Source organism: Orbicella faveolata, unplaced genomic scaffold (assembly GCF_042242905.1).
Source record: "Orbicella faveolata isolate gen_17 unplaced genomic scaffold, um_ofav_v1 contig_25, whole genome shotgun sequence".
In the NCBI taxonomy this organism is placed as follows: domain Eukaryota; kingdom Metazoa; phylum Cnidaria; class Anthozoa; order Scleractinia; family Merulinidae; genus Orbicella; species Orbicella faveolata.
The window spans coordinates 5475389-5497083 of NW_028301553.1; the positions used below are offsets into that span (position 1 = coordinate 5475389).

The 21695-nt window shown below is 40.8% G+C and overlaps 1 protein-coding gene across 4 annotated transcripts; it reads left to right on the plus strand.

Moving 5' to 3' along the window:
• The first annotated feature begins 683 nt into the window (after positions 1–683).
• Positions 684–20639, plus strand: LOC110064373 (uncharacterized). 4 transcript variants are annotated; one of them, XM_089293256.1, is made up of 9 exons: positions 685–860; positions 1871–1951; positions 12134–12329; positions 12454–12725; positions 13236–13376; positions 14403–14743; positions 15491–16642; positions 17522–17789; positions 18557–20639. In XM_089293256.1, the coding sequence occupies exons 3-9, from the start codon at positions 12185–12187 to the stop codon at positions 18983–18985; spliced, it is 2748 nt and encodes a 915-aa protein (XP_089149382.1). In that variant the 5' UTR covers positions 685–860; positions 1871–1951; positions 12134–12184; the 3' UTR covers positions 18986–20639. The 4 variants fall into 4 exon arrangements, with proteins under 4 accessions (XP_089149381.1, XP_089149382.1, XP_089149383.1 ...); XM_089293255.1 differs by lacking the exon at positions 1871–1951 and having other exon boundaries at positions 684–860; XM_089293257.1 differs by lacking the exon at positions 685–860 and having other exon boundaries at positions 1696–1951.
• The last annotated feature ends 1056 nt before the right edge of the window (positions 20640–21695 follow it).

Genomic DNA, 21695 nt, shown 5'->3' on the forward strand with positions numbered 1-21695 from the left:
TTAAATTTAATTAAATAATTTTATTAAATCTTACTAAATTTAATTAAATAATTTTGTTAAATTTTATTAAATTTTATTAAATTGTTTTATTAAATAATTTTATTAAATAATTTTATTAAATTTTATTTTAAAAAAGGCTGCGAGTTGGGCCGGTGTTGGACATAAGAAGGCGCTTGGCTGACTTTACTGCCACCTCTGCTCTGCCATTAGACTGAGGGAAGTGGGCCGAGGACTCGCGATGTCGTACTCCCCAAAGACGGAGGAAAGCCTCTGTACAACCTGCGGGAAATTCTGGGCCACCATCACTGGAAAGTTCTTCCGGTACACCAAACGTGGCGAAGAAGGAACAGAGGTGGCGAATGAGGCCAGCAGTGCCTGCGAGGGTTGTGCCTGCTGGGGATCCAAAAACCTCTACCCAGCCGGAGAGGCGATCACCTACCACTGGATAATGGCGGCCGCCGTAGGTGAAGAAGTCTGCGAACACGGTTTCAAACGGGGTAGAGGATGGCTTGGCGTGAAGAGGAGGCGTGACTTACTGGTGGGTGCATTTCTGTTGCAGTCCGCACATCCGTCCTCACGTCAATTAAGGAATGGTTCCAGAGGCTGATTCCTGCCCCCCAGCAGAGTCCCTAGTCATGCATTAGGTAATTGCCCACTTTATTAACTTTGTTGTATCACATATCATGTCTACGCGTAAACAAAGCGTTTCTCGTCATTCGCATCGTTCGCGTCGCATTGCTTTTTGTACTGTATGAGTTTCGAGTAGTTAGGAATGAAATTTAACTTGGAAATATTATTTGCCATTGATGGGGAAGCCATGATTCATGACTGTGAAAGAGAAGTTCAACGTAAAAGCGAAGGTAAGCAACAGTTCTAATAATGGTTACATTTCACTTCTCTTTGTTATGTGCAGTGGTTGCCATTTAGGTCGCTAACAAAAATTACCGGTATTCTAATTCGGCCAGAGCATGAAGCGGCTCGATTAGCCATAAAATATATTGCCAAAATAGTTGCATTAATTGCGATATTCGGGGTTTAGTTTTATCGGTCGAATCAGACAGTTAATGAAGACAAGCTAAAGGGCTTCGTTTTGTTAGATTTCTCAAGTTGTTGTTACTGCTTCAATGCAAGCTATACTTTTTACACGTACAGTGTGAAGCTTTAATTTAGAATAATTATATTTGTGAACTTAATTTGGCGTCGAGAAATGATAATATCCTTCAAAATGAATAAATGGAGAGAAGTCCTATAGTAAAGCTTCAAATAAATTATGTTTCCAATGAATGCCACGTGTCTTTTAATTAGTTGATTTTGTTTGAAAAGTGAAATCATGTTGCTCTTTCTCGATTTACAATATATAGCTACATTTGTATTTTGCGACACCGCGTCCTTCATATTTTCCTAGGGTTAAGCGATCCTGGTAAATCACGGTTATCGTACGTTAAGTGCTAATTTATTGCTAGTTCCTCAGTTCATCAGTAGATGTTTACTGTAATTTTCCAATGTTTCAATAATTCTCTGCTCAGTTTCTGTTTTTTGTCTGAAGACTTGATGGTTTTTTCTGACTTGTAGTGTTCATAGTTTGGTGCAAAACCATGCTTGATGACAAACTCGGTCTCCCAATCTTTAATTTCTTTTGACAATTTGTTCTGAGCTGCTAGCACTTGCGATTGAACCAAAGTTAAAGTATCTTTGTACAAGTTTTGGTAGTATGTACTCTTGTAGTTTTCTTTTTCATGTAGGGCTTGCCTTGCTTTGTCAAGAGTCTTCACTAACGGACTGACACCTAACACTTTGGAAACAGAGAGGGCAAGTTTTGTTTTTAGGATGTGATCCTGTGGCTGAACTTCTTTGCCTTCTCTTGTCATAGGATTTGCTCCTTCTGGTAGCTGGTGGTTATTGTGCTCAGTAGTCAATCTAAGCTGGAGTTGAATGGACTCTGGACATTCTGGTGAGTTTCTAACATGTTCTGTGGCTGTTACACCCACATTGTCTCCATCAAAGCCCCCATCATCTAAGTCATCATCACTTAGCTCAGCACCATCATCATTTGTAGGAGTGACCATTAGATTTATAGTCCTGGCTTCTGATTCCTGTTCTGGGTCCTCTGAATTTCCTGAGTCATCAGGTAAAGGAAGGGTCATACATTGGTTTTCAGGAGCTGGTGTATTCTGCTTTCCAGTTTGATTCTCATCAAGCAGTGGCCATTGCTCATCTTCAAAAACTCTGTGGTGTTCAGTATAATCAACATTTCCTTCTGAATCATAGAATTTTACCTTTCTGATCGGTAAACGGATGTTAGACTGAGAAAGACACTCGTCCCATTTCTCCTTCAGATAGATCCTTTCACTTTCAAATGAATGAGATCTAAAATGATGGAGAGGAGGGCCATGTTCTTGAAATTCTGGTCTACCTTTGCTGTCATGAAAAATAATTTCTTTGCTTTCCTCTTCCACGTGCCACCATACTCCCTTTCCACACAGAAGAAAATCGCTGATATTCTCTAAGTGAGCTTGGTAAACTTCCTTTTCCAACAGTTCATTAGGAATGATCGTATCTGGGAGGTCTGGAAGATTTCTGGCAAACTTTCCAGTTTTTGACTGCTGATCAACAAAGCAACTCTTACGGGACTTGAATTTCCTTTCTGCTGGAGCTCTAACAATGCAGTTGGGGATGATGTGTTCAGGGTGACCATTTGAGGTTGCCTTGCTGATTGAATTAATGGTGCTGAATTCCCTTTCCTCTTCCTCAGTGTCCACGGAACTAAGGGAAACTAGTCGCAATGTAAGAGGTGCATGGCATGTTATGCTGTGGTAGTAGATTCCATAGAGCTTTCTGTAAGTGAGCACTTCAGGAGTGTGGAATACTTTCTTAAATGCAATGACATGAGAGAAAATAACATTATGCAGTCGTAAAATTAGTCGGGGTTACGTTTATCTGCCGGAGCATGCAGTAGTTCACACAGTTCAGCCAGACTGTATAGCAGCCTTCTGATAGTCAATCGGCAGTTTTTTCCAAGATGTAGAGCCAGAATAACACAACAGAGACGGTAGTCTGAACCCCTCAGCTTCTCTTTGGTGGAAAGCACTGCTTCAACAGATTCTTCAAATAGAGCATTTTCCTCCTCAGTGAGGTGCTTGGGTAATTCTTTTAAGATGTTATATATATGCTCCTTGAGATCATGAAGGGGTTCCACAGGCACTACTTCATACTGTCCTAAGTTCAGATCTTTCATTGAAGCTGTTTGATTTGGAAAACAGAGGGCGGGTTCCTGAACACCCTTTAGTTCCTCTCTCAGATTACTTAGCAGGGCTGGTTTGAGCAGGCCAACTGATTGAATGTGTCGCCCTCTACACTCCTGTATCAATTCATCTTTGCTCATCTGGTGGAATGGATTGATACCTCCGTTTCTTCTTTCTCTTCCAGCTGGGCCTGCCATACCTTTCTTCCTTCTCTCGTCTAGTGTGATTTGTGGGGCCCTCAGTGATGCTGCATGATTAATATACTGTACCGATGCCCCAGTACAACCACAACATCCATAATTGCCACCAATTTGCTCACCACTTTCAACTTCTTGAGATGGATGGTCACCATGAAACATTCTACAGATGTCTTGAATGGGGACCTTGTGAGATGAGGTTATCTCAAGGTTGAGTTGCTGGATGTCCTCTAGGCAAGTGTCACTGTACAACAACTGATCTTCTAGTGTGTCCCTACACCTGGCCATGAGGTACATTTGTGGCTTCTCTACCAATTCTTGAACATCCTTCCCACCAAGCTCTTCAGAAGTGAAGTAAAATGCTGGATCATAGATAGCATTTACAGTAAGCAGGATATGTCCATGATTCATGATGCTGGAATGGTCAGACCAAAACATTAGGTGCCTTGTTCTCTCCCAGTGCTGAAACAATTTTACCAATTCTTGCCTTGTCATTTTACTTTCAGAATCTTCGTCCAGTTCTCCAAGCTCTTTCAGTCGATTTTTAATTTCTTCAATGGTCATTTCTTCATAATGTGCATCTGAATGGTCTCTCACAAGACCTTCTTTCTCACGCTCTTCCAAAAGTCTTTTCCGTATGTCCAGTAAAGGAATATTTCTGCCACTCACCCAAAAATACTCCTCCTTCAGAGTACCATCAGGGTGTAAAGTGTTACGATATTATGTAAATTTCTTTAGATATTATGTAAATTCTGTAGCTGTAATTGTCAGCGGACTTTCTGGCGTACATATAAATTATGTATTTTGAATCGTTAGTTTAGTCTTCTACAGTTAGTCTTCTACCGTTAGCTGCGTGAACACACATATATGTGTGTACAATATTGTGCTAATTCAAACAGTCTAAAACAAATCTTAGGTAAACGACAACACACAAAAAAGATCGGAATTTATTTTAACATCCATTCAAATTCGATTCCTCCCCCTATAAATCATTTTTGCACAAGAAAGAGACCTTGGTTTACCTGTGGCACAAACCCACAACACAAACCAAAAGTATATACTTCCATGCACAATACCTTTCATTATAGTTTCTTACCGGGTCATTTAATTCAGTGAAATAATCTGTGTCATCGATTGCTGTGTTCCCGACCAGCGCGTCAGCACTGTTCATTTTTTGCACCTCAGATGATACTTCATCAGGTTCCATTTCCGCGTGGTTATCTCCAACATCACTAGACGTGGTTGCTTGCGAAGTTATGGTCTCCATTCGCCTCTTCGCATTTTTGATCGTCTACATCAATAATAAATTAATTTCTTCAGTATGTTTGTTATTGGCTTGCATACATATATAAGTATTGAATCAAGAAGATCGACACAGTTCACGAGTCTTACCTGGCGTTCCTGGCGACGTTTCACACTTTTGCTCAAAACAGGAGTTTTGTTCAACACTTCAGCATGAACAGTTGGGAAGACATTAATGCCCAATTCATCTCGTTTAAGTCTTGGGATGATGGGCTTGCCACTCGTCTCGTCGGCAAAGGTAAAGCGACGAATGAAGTCATCTTCAGTGAAATGCCTGGAGCATAAAGAAAAGCTTCGGGTCGGCTCCCATTTGGCCCTCTTCTGTTTAACAAAATCGATTTCATTTCATCCATTTCTTTCTACGTTTTCTAGCTTAGGGCCGATCGTCGTTATAGAAAGGTATAGCATGCAGAACTAAACCTTTCTCCACTTCTGGGAAGGCAGACCATCCACCAGCTACACATCTACCCGGCATATTTAAGTTCGGCACAGCGAAACAAGTGAGAAATGACCAAATGCTTTGTAGACGTGATACCGGGTCGACGTCACAAGCTAGTTAGTACCCAGTCTCTCAACTGCTCCTTTTTGTTTCACAAAATGGCGGAAAATGGGCTCTTTTCGGGGATTTCGTCCCGCCGATAAAGAAAAGGCGAAACAAAGAATGGGATTTTTTTTCTTCGCGAAATGTCTTAGACAGACATAAATTTTCGAAATTCATTGAAACTGGCTAAGCGAATATGGGCACTTTAAGGACATTTTTACATTATGTTATTTTTCTTCATTAAATCCAGATGAAATTTATTGGTTATGTAAAATAATATTCCCTTGAATAGTGCAAGTCAGAAAAACTTTTCAATAAACCCTGGAAACAATAACTGTACTTTAAAATGAAATTTCTCTTAACAAAGCATTAATCAATAAATATTGAAAATTGAACAATCGGTTATTAATTCGTGAGGTGGGTAACTGTAACCAAACATACTCGAGAACTGCAACGAACCATGAAGCTATAAAAATCTGTCTCGTGATAAAAAGAGGAAAAAATATATGAACTGTTTAAAAACTATACAATAACAAAATCATGATGTAAATCAAGAGATATTTTCAATAAAACTTGGATCAAGGCATAACCATAAAACGAGGAAAATCATTAAAGTTATTAACTTTTATTTAATCAAAGCTATTGATTTTGATCCTTTCTTTAAACTTGCATTGGTACGCATGTTTCCCAAACACGCGCCTTATATCCCCCTGCCATCGTATATTTGTATGCAACCTGCATGTTACTCGTATTTATCTGTATGTATTCGTATATCACTCGTATGTATTCGTAGTTACTCGTATGTATCCGTATATTACTTGTGTGTATCCGCATATTACTTGTGGTACTCGTGTGACGTTTTAGTCACTATCGTCACATGATAAATTTAAATTCAAGCGTTATATGGTAATTGTCGTGTTGTTTCTCTTAAGACAATGGTTTATCGTTGAAAAGATAATTAGTAAAACAGGTCACGCGTGGTATATTTTATTTCTTGACGTCTTGTCAAGAGAATAACATTTTTGACCATTCCGGGCGAGGATGGTTTCGACGAATAGAGAAAAGAATAAATGATCTTACCCCACTTGAGACGTATTTAAAATTCTATTTTACTGCTAAAATTAGGACGTCAGTAAAGACGTGACTATCATAACAATACCTTAAGCGATTTAGGAATACAATAAATGCAGATCTGGTTTAACCGTGGTGATAAACAACATTGTCTCAAGAGGAAACAGGAAGACTTCACGATAGTTCACTATATGCGAGGCACGCCTCGCGCTTTAAACATGCTTGAGTTAACTTCCTCGTTCAAACGTATATATATACGTCGCGGATTCAACAGAATGTCTAAACGAAGTATCGTCCGGTCAAGTTTTACAACCTTTTCAGACAGGTGTTTTGCAGAAAACAAGAAGAGCTTTTGTTATTGTTCTCAATGCTTAAATCGTTTTCAGGTTTGAGGACGGGAAATGAAGTTGTTAGTAGCGCTTTAAGCTTTATATTTACGTTAACGCAAAGAGCGGACACGGATAAAAGTTCAGCAATCCGTAATGGCACAATCTCACTCAAGCCCTCGACGCGTGGAAAGTATCACGGATCTGACGCATGATTTAGACCTCCTGTTCCCAAACGGATATGGCCCGGTTTCCAGTATGGTCGAGGGGATACAAATGCGACAAACTAAGACACAAGAACTTAAGAGAACATGTGGAACAGTGCAACAGGTAGGCCTAAGTATAACGGTCGCTATTGGCGATGGAGACAACGTTTCACTCTGTTGTTTTTAAAACTCGTAATGTGCATTCAAATCTATTTGCCGATTAATCAGTACTACTCGCGATCGTCCAAATATACGAAAAAAAAAACATACGAAGCATTAATAGTCCGAGGTCTAAGCTAACTCGTCTAAGCCAACTCAGTCAAAGTTGTCGGTGAGGTCGAGATTAAACCGTCGTTTTAGACCACTGAAGTAGGGTTTTGTACTTTCATACCTTCAGTGAATAACATAGATATCAGCCAGCGAAGTACAGCTGTAAGGAGCAGCAAGCTGACCGTTTTCGCAAGCATCTTTTATTAGTTTAAGTATTCAGTGATACGGCATAATTATGAATAAGTCGAATTATTCTGGCATTTTGATTGGTTCTTACTTATGATCAATTGGAGGAGATGTCATTAGCATTTATTGGTTTCTTTATTATACAAAACAAATAGACTCCAAGCATGTTGCCGTGCGTCTGTTCAGCAATTGATCACAGAAGACGTTAAAATGTGGTAAAGACATCAGTGACATACTCGGCTATCGCCTCGTGTGCCACTTTTTTAATCTTACCACATCTATGATCTATTACTGACCAGACGCTCGACAACATGGAATCTATTTGCTAGACCAATATCAGCTAAAAGGAAGTTAAAAGGTACCCGACTTCCGCTTCTAGAAATCACTCACTGACAAGGAACCTTTGAACAAGGAAGGAATTATCCATACACCTATTAACAGACCACTGTTATTTTAATCAACGGAGATATACTAAAGCATAGACATGCAAATTATGCTCGAGACCATTAAAGATGATTTCCAGGCCGTACTGCGCACTCTCGAGAGTTTGTTTACGTTTTTTGTTTTGATTCATGTAAGACGTCACAAAGTGTTTACGGCTTTTTGGTTTCACAGTAAAGTGCTTGCGAAATGTACCGTGGAAACTGACTTGTGCAAATTCAAAGTTTCATGTCAACCGCCATAATGGATGCGAAACTTTATGCTTCGTTCTGTTTGAATTCACTGGATGAAACAACTTCGTAGCTGTGAAAATCCAAGAAACTGTTGGAAAAAGAATTTAAAACGCTTCGAAGATAAGGCATGTGGTCCGTAACGAATAACATCGATTCGACTTCCATTGAATGAGACTCACAAACATTGGGGTTCTGAGGCTGCGCAATGCGGACTGAAAATCCTCATTAATCAAGAGTTCATTGAGAAAGCGAATATTTAAGTACGCTAGAGCCGAAATTTACATCTTGCATAGATGGCTAAACAAACACTTTCGCGCGAATTGAGTCAGTTTGCACGTTCAGTTCAATTCCGGATTGAGTTTGCGTATGAATAACATCTCTTAAATGTGGCAATCAACTTTGCTGGTACATCTCGCAGGCACCTACTGTGAAAGTCAAAAAGCCGTGAACACTTTGATTTGATTTTGACGTGTCGATTGTGTAGCCACCAGTCAAATGCGAGATTAAACTGCGAAAGAAGAAACAGACAAAAATTAACGGCCTCTCTCGATCAGTCACGAACTACGCATCAATCGCTTCGCCTTCCAAAAATCATCGTTACCCTGTAGTTTTCTTATTAAAAAATCTTGTAACCACTTTGGAACCGCAGACATTATTGTTTTTTTCTCGACTGGAACTCTTCTTAAATTAATCTCGCCTGGAAACCACCACATCAAAACGGCGCGAAAAATCGAGAGCCTGAAATTTGCATACTAATAATTCTCATGTACAGCTAGTTTTAGTGTTGCCCTTTTGATTGAAGGAGCGGGCACGGAAGAATGACTGCTGTCGCGAGTTCGAGACATTTTTCTTCTTTTTCATCACGTAAACGGCGTAAGATGGGAAAAATTATCATACACGACTGTGTTATGAAAGGACATGGTATCTGAATGGTGCTGGTCTTGTCTTCCCTACAAGTTTTGCGAAGTCGTTAGAAGATGCGTAACGTGCAAAAATTAGATTTTGCTGCAGCCGCTTTCCAAACTTCAGTCTCTCCCTGCTGCATTGCGGGTCTCTGAAAAACGCGGACCGGGTGACGGCGGAAGGCGGATGGCAAAATGCGCATGACAAAATGAGGATTAAAGGCTGGTTTTCACTAGCGACGGAGTCGTAGTCAGAGTCGTAATCAGAAGCGTAGAGTGATACGATCTAGTGAAAATAGCAGGTAGCAGAAGACCCATTCCGCTTATGACTCCGTCGCTTACGATCTAGTGAAAACTAGATTGTCGGAGTCGGAAGCAGAAGCGGAAGAATAAACCAACTACAATGTTCCATTCTGGGCCTTGTAATTGGTTGGTTCTTCCGCTTCTGCTTTCGACTCCGACAATCTAGTTTTCACCAGATCATAAGCGACGGAGTCGTAAACGGAATCGGAAGAAATGGAAACGTTCTGATTCTTCCGAGTCCGATTCCGTCGAGCTTATGACTCCGCTTATGACTCCGATTTACGATTTTCACTGGGTCATAAGCGCTCTTACGTCTCCGACTACGACTCCGACTCCGTCGCTAGTGAAAACCAGCCTTAAAAAATGCGGATGGAGAAATGAGGATGATAAAATGCAGATGACAAAATGTGGATAGAAAAATGCGGACGTAAAAATGCGGAAGGAAAATTGCAAATGACTATATGCGGATAATAAAATACTTATGAGGGGAAATTAACTTACGATGTTTTCTGACAGTCCTACTTGAAAATAAACCAGTTCATTTCATAGAATTTAGACCGAGAGAGTCCAATATTTTGTTACTCAATCACAAAAAAGATCAAGATCAAAAATATAACGGAACAGTCTTGATCGAAAAACAGACTAGACTTTCTTTTTATCATCAGACTCCGTTCTTCTTTCACTACATCGAAGGACTTTCACTGTTTATACCTAAGCAAATTTCCACTGCAAGAAACAGGCATTGCCAAATTAAATGGAACACCGCTACAGTAACCGATCGCGTCCCAGTGTACCTTAGTTGAAAAGTTTGCATATGCACAAGACTACGCACAACACGTCTTCAAAGGCTGGGGACTCCAGCACAAGTGAAAGAACATGGACGACGGAGTTTTATATATAGCGCCGATTCCTAGAGCAAAGTTTTGGCAGATCTAACTTCGGCCTCACCTTTATCTTACCTTTCCTCGAAGTGTTTTTGCAGTGAAAAAGCTGACTGGTCAGCGTCAAACGAACAGGACAAGACCTTCAAATATCGAACAGGTACAGAGCGTTTTTACAGCTTTAATTTGCTCTGATACAGGTTTCATGCAATTAAAATAACGAAAAACAAAACTCGAATACAAAGAATATAGGTTTTTACACCTCCTGATGGAGTTCTTTTTGCATGTAGTACAGTTCTGTCACACTACTACTAATAGCATTCATCTCACCAATATTTTCACCGCCAGCCATCAGGGCTCATCAGAGGAAACAATGGTATGACTTTGCGGTGATGATCGAATTATGTTCACCGATATTCGACTTCTCCCTACCTAAAATAGACAAGAGAACTTTGTCGTTTATTTCCTCTCGTACGGATTTTGTAATCCGCAATTTCCCATCGGCATTTTGTCATCCGCATTTTTCCATCCGCCATCCGCTATCCGCCATCCGCCATCCCCCATCCGGTCCTCATTTTACAGAGACCCCTGATATTCCTCCAAATCCTTGAATTTCTTTCTTCCCCCTGGTACTCTCGTTGCAAGCTTCTTGTCTACTTAACATATCAGTTTATTTACTGAAATCCATTATTTTGACACACAATACGATAATCTTTAAATTTTAATTAGGAAATCTCTCGTATGGTCGGTATCGCGCATTGTTACATGTAGTTGCATACTGTTTACAAAAAAAATCTTTGCTCCTTACCCTCGTTTTTTTCCAAACGTTCGCTCTTTCCATGGAAACTGATCTTTTTAGTTCGGAGTTATCAGGGTTCTCTATAATTTTTATCGCCAAAGATAGCAACGGATTAAGTTGAATATAGAAGGGCTGTCTGGTTTTGTAGCCTTAGGCTGCAAGTCCGCACGTGCAGGTTTGAGCCACACGTCGTTTAAAGTCGCTCGAATTCCCAGTTTGCTTGCTCAAATAGAACAGTTTAAATTAGTATTTACAAAACTACAGGTTAATAGCCATTTTTCGGAAGGATCGAAGTGTGGTTTCGTGACTGATGGAGACATCGTTAATTTGTTTGCTTTCTTTGCGGTTTTATTTCGCGTCTGATCGGTGGCTACACAATCGACATGTCAAAATCAAAATCAAAGTGTTCACGGTTCTTTGACTTTCACAGTAAACTGTTCTAACAGAAGCTATGCTATCCGACCATTATGTTCGAGCTGGTAGTGTTTGTACATGTAAATGAGATCAAACATGGCCAAGCGTTCCATCGCCTTTCTAGTTGTGGAATTACTCCACCGAGCTCCTAAGGTGGAGCACAGAGTTTATGTGAAGCCCACCAACACAGGCCTCCTCCTTCAGTCACTGTCAGAGCCACGTATATGATCGGTACAAACAAAGCTTAATTAACACCATGCTATACCCGGCATACCGATTATCTTCTGACTAGTCACATTTCCCCCGAAGAATGTGACCGATCAGAGAAGTGTTCTGTAAGCTTAAATACCCACAGCACTTTAAAATTACCACGTTGGCCATTAAAAAGCTCATTGACACTAAGGTATCTGACTAACAACCCTATCTAACGCCACAAGAGAAAACGAACATTTTTTAAGTCATCATACCGTTCAGCGAACGTTGTGAAACATGTACAGCAACTTAGCAATCTAAGTTTAAAAGTAACAACCGTCATCCAACCTGTGTTCGCAAGTCGGAGACTCAATGAAGATCTCTGGGTGCAACAAGCTAGGGCCTTCTAACAATGCGCAGGACATATTAGTTTAAATGTAACCTATGTGGCGCAGGATGTGGGGAGTGGGGTATACTCGTAGGCACATGCACGAGCATGTGGATGGACGCAAATAAAGTCGTCCTCCATTTACAAACACTTCAAACTCTAACATATTTTCTTTTACGACAATGAAATGAGAAATAGATAGATAAATGAATTGCGTAACGGAACAACTCTTTGTCTAGGGATATGAGAGGATCTTGAAAGATCTCGAACTAATTCGTGACCGACGACACATGTTAAAGGAGTACTACAAGGAATTGAAGAATGTGTTACGAGAAACTACGGTGATAAGTCAGACAGAACAAGAAGAATTCCTGGTTAGAGCTGGACAATGCATTGCAGATCTCGATAACAAGCGATTCACCATACTCATTGCTGGTAAGACCAATGACTGTTATAGCTGTCTCGCACCAGAACGACCTGACGGCTCCTACTGAAACAACATCGTACGACACTCGGTTTGTAATGAGAAACACTGATTAATATTTCCATTCTATAACAGGAGAGACCAGCGCGGGAAAGACCAGTCTTATTAACCTCTTGTTGAAGGACAACGTTCTACCGACTTGCATCACACAAAACACACACACCATCTGTGAAATATCCTATGGACCAACGAAAGAAGCGGTGATACACTTCTTCAATAAAAGCAAACCCGCTCGAATCCTAAATGAGAGCAAGTTTCACAAGATTAAACGATACATTGAAAAGCCGGTACAGAATGAACCCTGGTGTAAGAGAATAGAGATCAAGATACCCAACCCACTCTTGAAGGTACAAAATAAAATTTGTTTATATCAAAGATTTCAGGGAAAGAATAGTTATTTTTTATTACGTCAGAAGCAAAGAAGCATGGCCACGAGAACGAAACATTAACGCTATAGTAACAATAAAAGTATTAAAGTGTAAGGGATTCGGGCAATCCCATCCTCATGCATTCCCACATTTGAACTTTTCGAGCTCAGATATCTCGAACCCTATGCTCTCTGTCGAGCTCAGATCACTTTCCCTTGAATAAGATTTTTCAGGTATGTAACTGACATCGGCTACCTCGAACCCGGCCCCACTATATATATAGAACTGGTTTTCGTTTCCCTTGAGAGTTCCAGATAGTGGAGTGAGCAGGTACCTGTCATCAGTGCCAAGCACTGTTTTACAAAACCGAATGGTTAAGATTGCAATATGGCTAGGCTTTCTAAACCATCACGCAACTGACGATGAATATGGGTTGTAGTTTGGTCCTTTCAGCTTCACCTTCACTGTTTCGCCGTTGTTTTCGTCTAGGGTGGTGTGGTAATTGTAGACAGCCCAGGAATCGGTGATTCAGAGCAAACAAACAAGATAGTCTTAGACTATTTGCCACGGGCCTACGCGTTCATCTACGTATTAAACAGTTCAAATGCCGGAGGATTACAGGAGGACAGAGTGAGTAAAAAATAAATAAATCTATACTCTCCTCGTCACATTCTTTGGACATCGGACGAGTGGTCCGGGTTGAAGCTCGTGGTGTTGTGTAGTAGGGAAAAACACCTCACTATCACAGTTTCGGGTTCCCTTCATTCAAGAGAATAAATGGGTATTGGTGAACGATTATAGGGTTCCCTGACAAAATACAAAGAGGATTAGAGAAATTGCTTATAGCTTCCGCCTCAGGATCGTGCGGATATACGATAAAAACTAACCGTATATTGAACGTTTAAAGTCTATAACCTCTTGGGAAAATTCAAAATGTGAAATGAGCTCCGTGAACAATCCTCGATCCTGGATCACTGATGCAGGGTTTTTATTTCCAAAGCGTCACTGAATAACAGCTGTTAGGGGCGAAACAAGGGACAATAAGCTAGCTGTATTCTCAAGCGATGTTTTTCAGTTATCTAACACATACATGCACACCATGATTAAGTTGCGTACCGTTCGCAAGCGATATGGAAACTGGTATCAGTTGAAAAGGAAGCAAGAAGGTACACTTTCCGTTTCTTCTAGGAATCATTCACTGAGACAATGGAGCTTTGTACACGGAAGTAATTATTCCTATATGCATTAATCTATAGATCGTATTCACAAATCATTGTTACTTTAATAAATAGAATTTAACTTGAAATACTAGGAGTATCTACCCTGAAAGCAGAGAAGCTTCGATCGTTTCTAATCAAGTTGGGAAAGAGAAAGAGAAGAGTCGACTTTCACTCTCCCGACAGTGAACATCTGGAATTGATTCTCACGGAAATTGCAGGATTAGGAAAACTCCTGGGAGCTTGTTTCAGGGCTCAACCTCCCTCCACTCCACCCCGCCTCGTTTTTCCTTCACTCACCCACCGTTTGCATTGTCCCCACTATCCAAACGGAACAGGCTTAACCTCTAGCCACTTTAAAAGCCACCTGAGGGGTCAAGTTGCCCCAAGTGGAGACTAACGTTTCATTCGAGCTTTTCCTCTGGTTAAATACTTTCAGCTTATGCGTATCTTGAGCGACTGGATAAAACTCTATAATGGAGAGCAACGCTGTGGAATCACTGCTGAGTCTGCTCTGTTTGTTTGCAACAAGTGGGACGAAGTTGAAAAACAAGCCAACCAAAGCCAAAGAGAGGACCTCCAGAAACATATCATTGGCAAACTCAGAAAAAAAATCCCCGACCTTGATGAAAGATCCCAATTGATTAGGATGTCGGTGTTGAGAGCAGCGGAAGTACACAAGAGATTTAACGTGATGAGTGATGACCTGAACTGCCTGTTTAACGGACTGCAACGGCTTCTTCCGCTTTGTATCGAGAGAAAAACAGAATATCTTTACTGGTAAGTTTAAGAGCAAATGTCCACAAAACTCGAACAGAATCAAATTTCTTCGCCAAGGCTAGAGAACTTAGCTTCGCTCCTCTTTTGGGTATAGCTAGCACCTAGCAAGAACGCAAAGAGGCTGTAGTTTTTCCCTTGAAATAGTTTTGCCTTTACGTACATTTTAAAAAAAGACGATTTAATCTCCAGTTCCTACTGGGTTGGAAAACGACCATTTTCATTCGATTTGCATGTCGCCACAATCGAGCGCAGAAAAGCTGTAATGCGACCAACGTATTGTAGAACCGCATGCCTTGTCCCAAAAAAACAATTCAAGAATATTGGATTAATCAAAATATTTGGCTGTAAGCAAATTCACCAGAGTGTTCTCTCACGTTTATACAGTCGATCGGTGAAGAATTGTCATTTTGACCACGTGCCATTTCTCGGAATTCCATAAGGTTAAGGATTTTAACTATAAAAGAATGATAGGTCTTTCAATGTAATATGTATATAAGATGATTGGGAAAATGATTTAGCATTGGTCAAAAAATACTCTAAATCGTTTACAAACGACAACTTATTACTTGGAGAGGTCTTAAAATTTTAAAACACAACGTTACCAGCATAACTCTTCATCAATGTGATCTGTCGTGTTTTGACGCGGGTTCCCGTCTGTCCACAATTTTGAAGATATTACAGTCCCTTTTTAAAACGTTTTTCAAAACTTATTACTTTATATTATCATTCGTTAATTTATTTTAACAGCTGCATCAGTGGCCAGCTCTGCAACGTGTCGGATCAGCTCAAATGTGCGATGCGAAATGCCAAAAGAAACGGGCAAGAAAGACTCAAGATTCGCCAACAACTTAAGGTGAAGCTGGAAAAGCTCAAGAAAGGCATATTCATCCAGGAAATGGAAGACGCAATATCTAATCACGTGAAAAACCTTTGTGAAAAAATCACATCTTACATGAAATCAGATGAAGTCAGACGCAGGTTTTGCACATGGGAAGAAAATGATCTGCCTAACATTGCCGATCGTCATAAAACGGATGCAACAAAGATCAGGGAGATGTATAGCAGATGCATTGAAGAGCGATTCCTGTCTTTTCTTTACAAGTGGGAAAGCAAGGAGCAGCTTTTTGCAAGAGCCTATGCAGACCTCGAGAAACAATTTCATCAAAGCTTCTACGATCTTGAGAAAGACATCCGTGATATTGATCGGGTACTCGTCGGTGATTCTAGGGATGAGCTCATACCCTGCGAGACTCGTCCTATGAAAAAATTCGTAGTGATGACTCTCGGAATTTTTATGCCAGTTTTGATTCCTGTTGGTCTGGCTGCAGGAGTTCTGTTTGCACCGGTGTTAGGTTACCTGTTCATCGACAGGCAGCTCAGGGAACGACAGCTGATGAACAATCGCTGCCAAGCTTTAACAGAATTATCGGCCAGGTTTCTAGAGGCTTCCATCAACGATGAAGTACTCCACCATGTCCGAGACAACTTCTCCGACGAGATGACTCGCATTACCCGGGTAAAGAGATGCCATCAACACCTCATAGCCAGATATGAGCAGAGATGCAAGGATCTCACAAGGAGCGAAGATAATTCACGGGATAAAGAGACTTTGGAGAAGAACGGTCCGTTATATGAGAAGCTGCAGGAAATGAATGAAAAGCTGACGTTCGATGCCCTCCAAAGTGGAATACAGGTGACGTACCCACCTTGCCAAATTAACATCGGGAGACTTCGTTACAACGTGAGACACATCCTAGGTAGAGGTAGCTATGGTACTGTCTTCAAAGGCCAATTCACCCCTCCCGGACATGGAAGAAAAGAAGTTGCTGTCAAAAAGCTTAAAGAAGCTCTGTGTCCATCAAGCGTGGTCACTTTCCTTGAAGAAGCAGCCATGTTAAAGTAAGTATGTCTAGAGACACTGAAATTTTATTTTATTCCAGGTTTGGGGAACCCAACGACAAATGCAATCCAAATGTTGACTTAAGCAATATAACTAGTTTAACTATACCTAAAAGTGTGTCAGTAAGAGACGCTGTTGCGAAAAGCGGTTAGAGAAGTCGACTCCTGATCGAGTGCTCCAAGTTCAGGCCACGGTTGGCGTCATTGTGTTTTTGTTCTTGGGCAAGACATATCAATTTTTAAATTGACTCTCCTCCCATCTAATAAGTTTGGAGATGGGTTTCCGATAATTTAATACTAAGAGCAACCCTGCGATGGACTAGTATCGCATTCAAGGGAGAGGAGAAATACTCTTATTCACGTATTACTATACAGAAAGCAGGATATGTTCCAGCGGTTACACCACTTGGCCTGACGCTCACTTTACCTTTTTGACCTTTACCCAAAACGTGAAAGCAAACGATGTCTTCCAATGGTCCACATCGCTTTCCAGTGAAATTTTGTCCTACCCCAAATTCATCTCCAGTTACGTCTCCTAAGGAATAATTTGAATTTGAATTAGAGTTCTTTTATCAACTTTAAGCCCACCATGAAAAAAAACTTTGAGAGCAAAATTCCACTCGAGAGAGTCCTTTATATTAAACATGATAACACCGCTTCATTTCAAAACATCACAGCTAGGGGTTATCAGTTCATAGTAATTTACAGAATGCATTTTGGCATTCTGAAAGAGGAAAGCTGTGAGGGTCTCAATGATTTCCGTTGTTAGAGATGCAAATGCGTTTGGCTCCGAACGCAAATACTTCTGAATGGTATCGTGAGTTTAGTTGTGTACTTTTGCAAAGATGACTTCATACCATATAACCATTCTTCACACAGCCGGCAGCTGAAGCACAAGCACATAATTGCCTTGTATGGAGTGGCCATAGAGGTTGACAACCACAAACTGCTTTCCGTGGCGCTGGTCTTCGAGCTATGCCCTGGAAGTCTGAAGAGCCACATCTTTGGAAACGACAATCGTATCCCTTGGAAGACCCCGAATGCAGCAACCGACACATTTCGATGGACCAGGGAGATCTTAGATGCACTCGAGTTCATTCACAGCAAAAACATTGTTCACAGAGATCTCAAGCTAGACAACATTCTGGTAAGTTAACCAACGCAAATAAGCTACAACTTCACAGCGGTCAAAAGCATGACGCGTGAACCCAATAATGTCGCCAATATTGACGCTTAACGTTCAAATTTGCACGTGCGCGGGGTCTGATTTTCAGCAAGGCTATCGCTTCGGACCTTCCCGTAATCCTTCATCGTTAATATGGGTAACTCAAGAGGAGATTTTCGGAAGAAAACACTGTCTCGCTCCCTTTCTATATTTTTCAGTTGCCTCAAAATGCTGCTATCGACCTTTGCCGCTTTTTCGTACTATCACCTAGTTTAAAGCAAACTGAAATGTCTACATCATCCAGTCCATTGAAGAATCCGATAAGTTATTCCATTTGCTACTATTGGATACAAGATGACTATAACAAATACATGTGCCTATAAAATATTGATTCTAAGTAACGTTTAACTGAACTAAATTAATGGAACTTGAACTAGTTTACAACTCGTTTTTACGTGGTACTCAGCACGCATCTCAGTCTGCTTTCAGCTAGAATAACATTTTGGGTAATTCTGGCTCCAAATGTACTGCTTTATTCTGCCTCCAAATAAATTTTTATGATAATTCCGGATGAGAAAAATGTTTCACAATCAACCAATTGTTATCCTGAGCCGGCAGTTCATGGACTGTTTGAATGTTTTTATGGCCTTTTCTTAACCTTTCAAGACAATTAAGGCTTTGGCTTCTTTCTCTCCGATCTTGGCTTAACTTTTGTTACAGTTATGACGATTTGCAAACCTCATTTACAGATTTCAAGACGTAACCAAATCAAAGTGGCAGACCTAGGGTTGGCCAAACTGAAAGACAGAATCACGGGAACCGTATGTGGTACAATACTGTACATGGCACCTGAAGTACACGGAGGAAAGCCCTACTGCACGAAGGCCGACATGTACAGCTTCGGTCTCATGATGTGGGAGATGTGGTTCGGTAAAAGAGTCTTCTCCGAACTAAGCTATCAGAGTCTAGGCCTGAGTGACTTCCTTCGACGAATAAGTGAGGGCCATTATCGGCCTCAGACCCCCAGGAGTGACAGGAGATTCAAACCCAATCTTCCTCCAACACAGTTGACCAAACTGATGACATCCTGTTGGCAAACCGAGCCAAGTAAGAGGACAACGGCGACGGAATGCAAAGCCTTTATTCAGAAAATCTCAGATGATTACATTCTTGTGTAGATCTTGGATAGTTAAATGTTAAGGGCCTATTAACCGATTTATGCGCGTGCTCGCGCGTTGCTAAGGAGGTGAAATTTTACTTCCGGTTACTTACGTCAGCCTGAGCGCGGAAAATAAAAACAACTCAATTACTTGCAAATTCGCTTACATTTTAGATGTTTTTCTTTGTTTTTCACAAAATGCAAAGTAAAAAAAGTACAAGCAAAGACAAAATAAGAGAAAGACAGAAAAACAAGAGCAATAGAAAGAAGCAAACTAACTCCGTGTGGCTTTGTTTGATCTTACCGAAGTGCACTGGTAGTGTAAATTGCGCACGCGCTGATAGGGTAACTTCCAATATATATCGGGTGTACTTCCGGTTTCTTTAAATGCTAAAGGAAACGTGGTTTTTCATTAAATCCAACCTTTTTTGACGGATTTCGATTAAACCAGCGTTGGAAACATAGCTATGCATTCCTTTTTCGAAATCATGCGTTTTTCAGAAAACTACTAATTTTTTAATATTTTGAAATTCTCTCAAAATTTGACCTTTTAGAAATGAAACAAAATCTATGCATAGCGTTTTAAGGATTTAAATTAAAATGTTAAATCAATGAAAAAAATCCCGATAAAGTAATTTGCCTGGGAGCCTTTGCGTTTTTTCAGTATTAGTCACATGACCATGGGCATGGCCTGATGACGTTATCACTAGTGTTGATGATCATGAAAAAGTTAAAACACATGAAATAACTCTGAACTAACTAAAAACGATAAGGTTATATGAGAATAAATTTTCCTTAGCAACGGCTTGAAAAGATCGGTTAATGGACCCTTAAGACAATTATCAATACGTTTCTTTTAAATACTCAGACCGATTAATTCCCTACGAAATCAAAATAAAATTTGATATATACATGTAAAGCAGTGAGTAATACGTACGCAAATCTACTGTATAATAAAACAAGAAGCTTAAAGGCTGGTTTGCACTAACGACGGAGTCGAAGTGGGACTCGTAAGAGAGCTTACGACCTAGTGAGAATCGAAAATCGTTGTCGTTAGCGGAGTCACGAAGCTCAACGGAATCGGTTCGTTTGCTCGTTTGCTTATGATCTAGTCAGCGAAAACTCAATTGTCGAAGTCGGAAGCAGAAACGGAAGATAGGCGCGGAAGATAGGCTGCTGACCGCGGTTTATCCGACACTTAAATTTACTTATTAGATCGCTGGAAATCCAACGCGTTCAAAAAATTTGTTCGGGTCAGTTCTAGCTTTTCCTCCGTTTAACTCATAGATTGCATTGTCTATGACTTTTATCGGCTGTTGGCTGCTGGTAAGTAAGCCTTCAATTGTTACTCTATTTTAACATACTGCAACCACCTCTTCAGCTTGCAGGGGCAGCTGTCTGTGGTTTTTGCTTCTTTCTTTTCCATCGTTTATATGATTTTCTGTGATGTGTTTTTCCTGGGGTGGAGCAGCCTCTCCGAGGCTCCTGTGCACATCCAAAGTTTGACCATCCTCCTCCCCTTACCGCTTCACTCGCGATTTTCATATACCAGTTCCATTTGCCGGCGTTAGTTTGCCCACACCTTCACTGGGCCAAGTTGTTATATTTAGCTGTGCTTGTTGTTTTTTTAAGATTCAACTTTTTCAATAAATCAACGGCTATGTACTCATGAACACGGCCACTATAAGCCCAATCGGGGTTATTTATTTTATACCGGGAGTAGGGCCGTTAGGGCCTAGTAAACAGAGCTCAGTCAAAAGACATCGTAAATGGGTGGGGCATAAATAACAAACATACATAAGGTAAAAGGTAAAGTCTGCATGCGAGCCAAGTGGCCCATCAGGCCGGAGCGTATCCCGGTTTCTGTAGCATGAAGCGACTAGGAGTATTTCTACTCCCCCTAGATGGGATACTAGTCCATCGCAGGGTTACCCCCAGCATTAAGTTCGCCGGTACCCATTTATACACCTGGGTGGAGAGAGGCACTGTGAGAATAAAGTGTCTTGCCCAAGAACACAACACAATGTCCCCGGCCAGGGTTCGAACCCGGACCGCTCGATCCGGAGACGAGCGCACTAACCATGAGGCCACCGCGCCTCCCACAACAAACATACATAATGTATATTAAAAAAAATTAAAAACTGGTAAACTGTTTCACTTTCTGCTTAGAAACGGGCAACGTGTCCGCCCTGCGTACTTCATTCGGGAAATTGTTCCATACGTAAGGCGCTTGATATGTAAATGAATGTTCTCCAAAGCTGGTGGTTTTTACCGCCCGCACTTTAAGCTTTGCATAGCCTGTAAGATTATAAGAGCCGGCTGCGTCGCACTCCTCGAGATAAGAACGCAGATTGGATGGTGCAGCACCATGTAGACATTTATACACCGTAATCAACATATTCTGTACTCTCCTTTGCTGTAACGTAACCCATTTTTGGGAGAGTGCAATAAAGTTTCTTTCATTCGTTCATTCATTCATTATCTAGCTCGTGTAGTAAGTTATCATAGTTACTCAAATTATGGTCCAAAACTACCCTCAGTGCCTGTTTATTCAGCTGGTCCAGCTTATCTCTGCTGCGCGCGCTTCAGTGATGCCACACATCATTGCAGCATTGAAACACTGGCTGCATGAAGACATTGTACAGCAAATGACCAATCGTTAATGTGGAGAAAGTCAGTATTTTTTTTTACTTGAACAGATGCTCTCGTTAATCTTCATACACAGTCAG

What these genes read in the sequence shown, in the direction of transcription:
- LOC110064373 (XM_020771421.2), top strand. Translation starts at nt 6,836, where the DNA reads ATGGCACAATCTCACTCAAGCCCTCGACGCGTGGAAAGTATCACGGAT. An exon ending in ATTCACCATACTCATTGCTG is followed by an intron (nt 12,330 to 12,453) that starts GTAAGACCAATG and finishes ATTCTATAACAG; the next exon opens with GAGAGACCAGCGCGGGAAAG. An exon ending in GAGGATTACAGGAGGACAGA is followed by an intron (nt 13,377 to 14,402) that starts GTGAGTAAAAAA and finishes AAATACTTTCAG; the next exon opens with CTTATGCGTATCTTGAGCGA.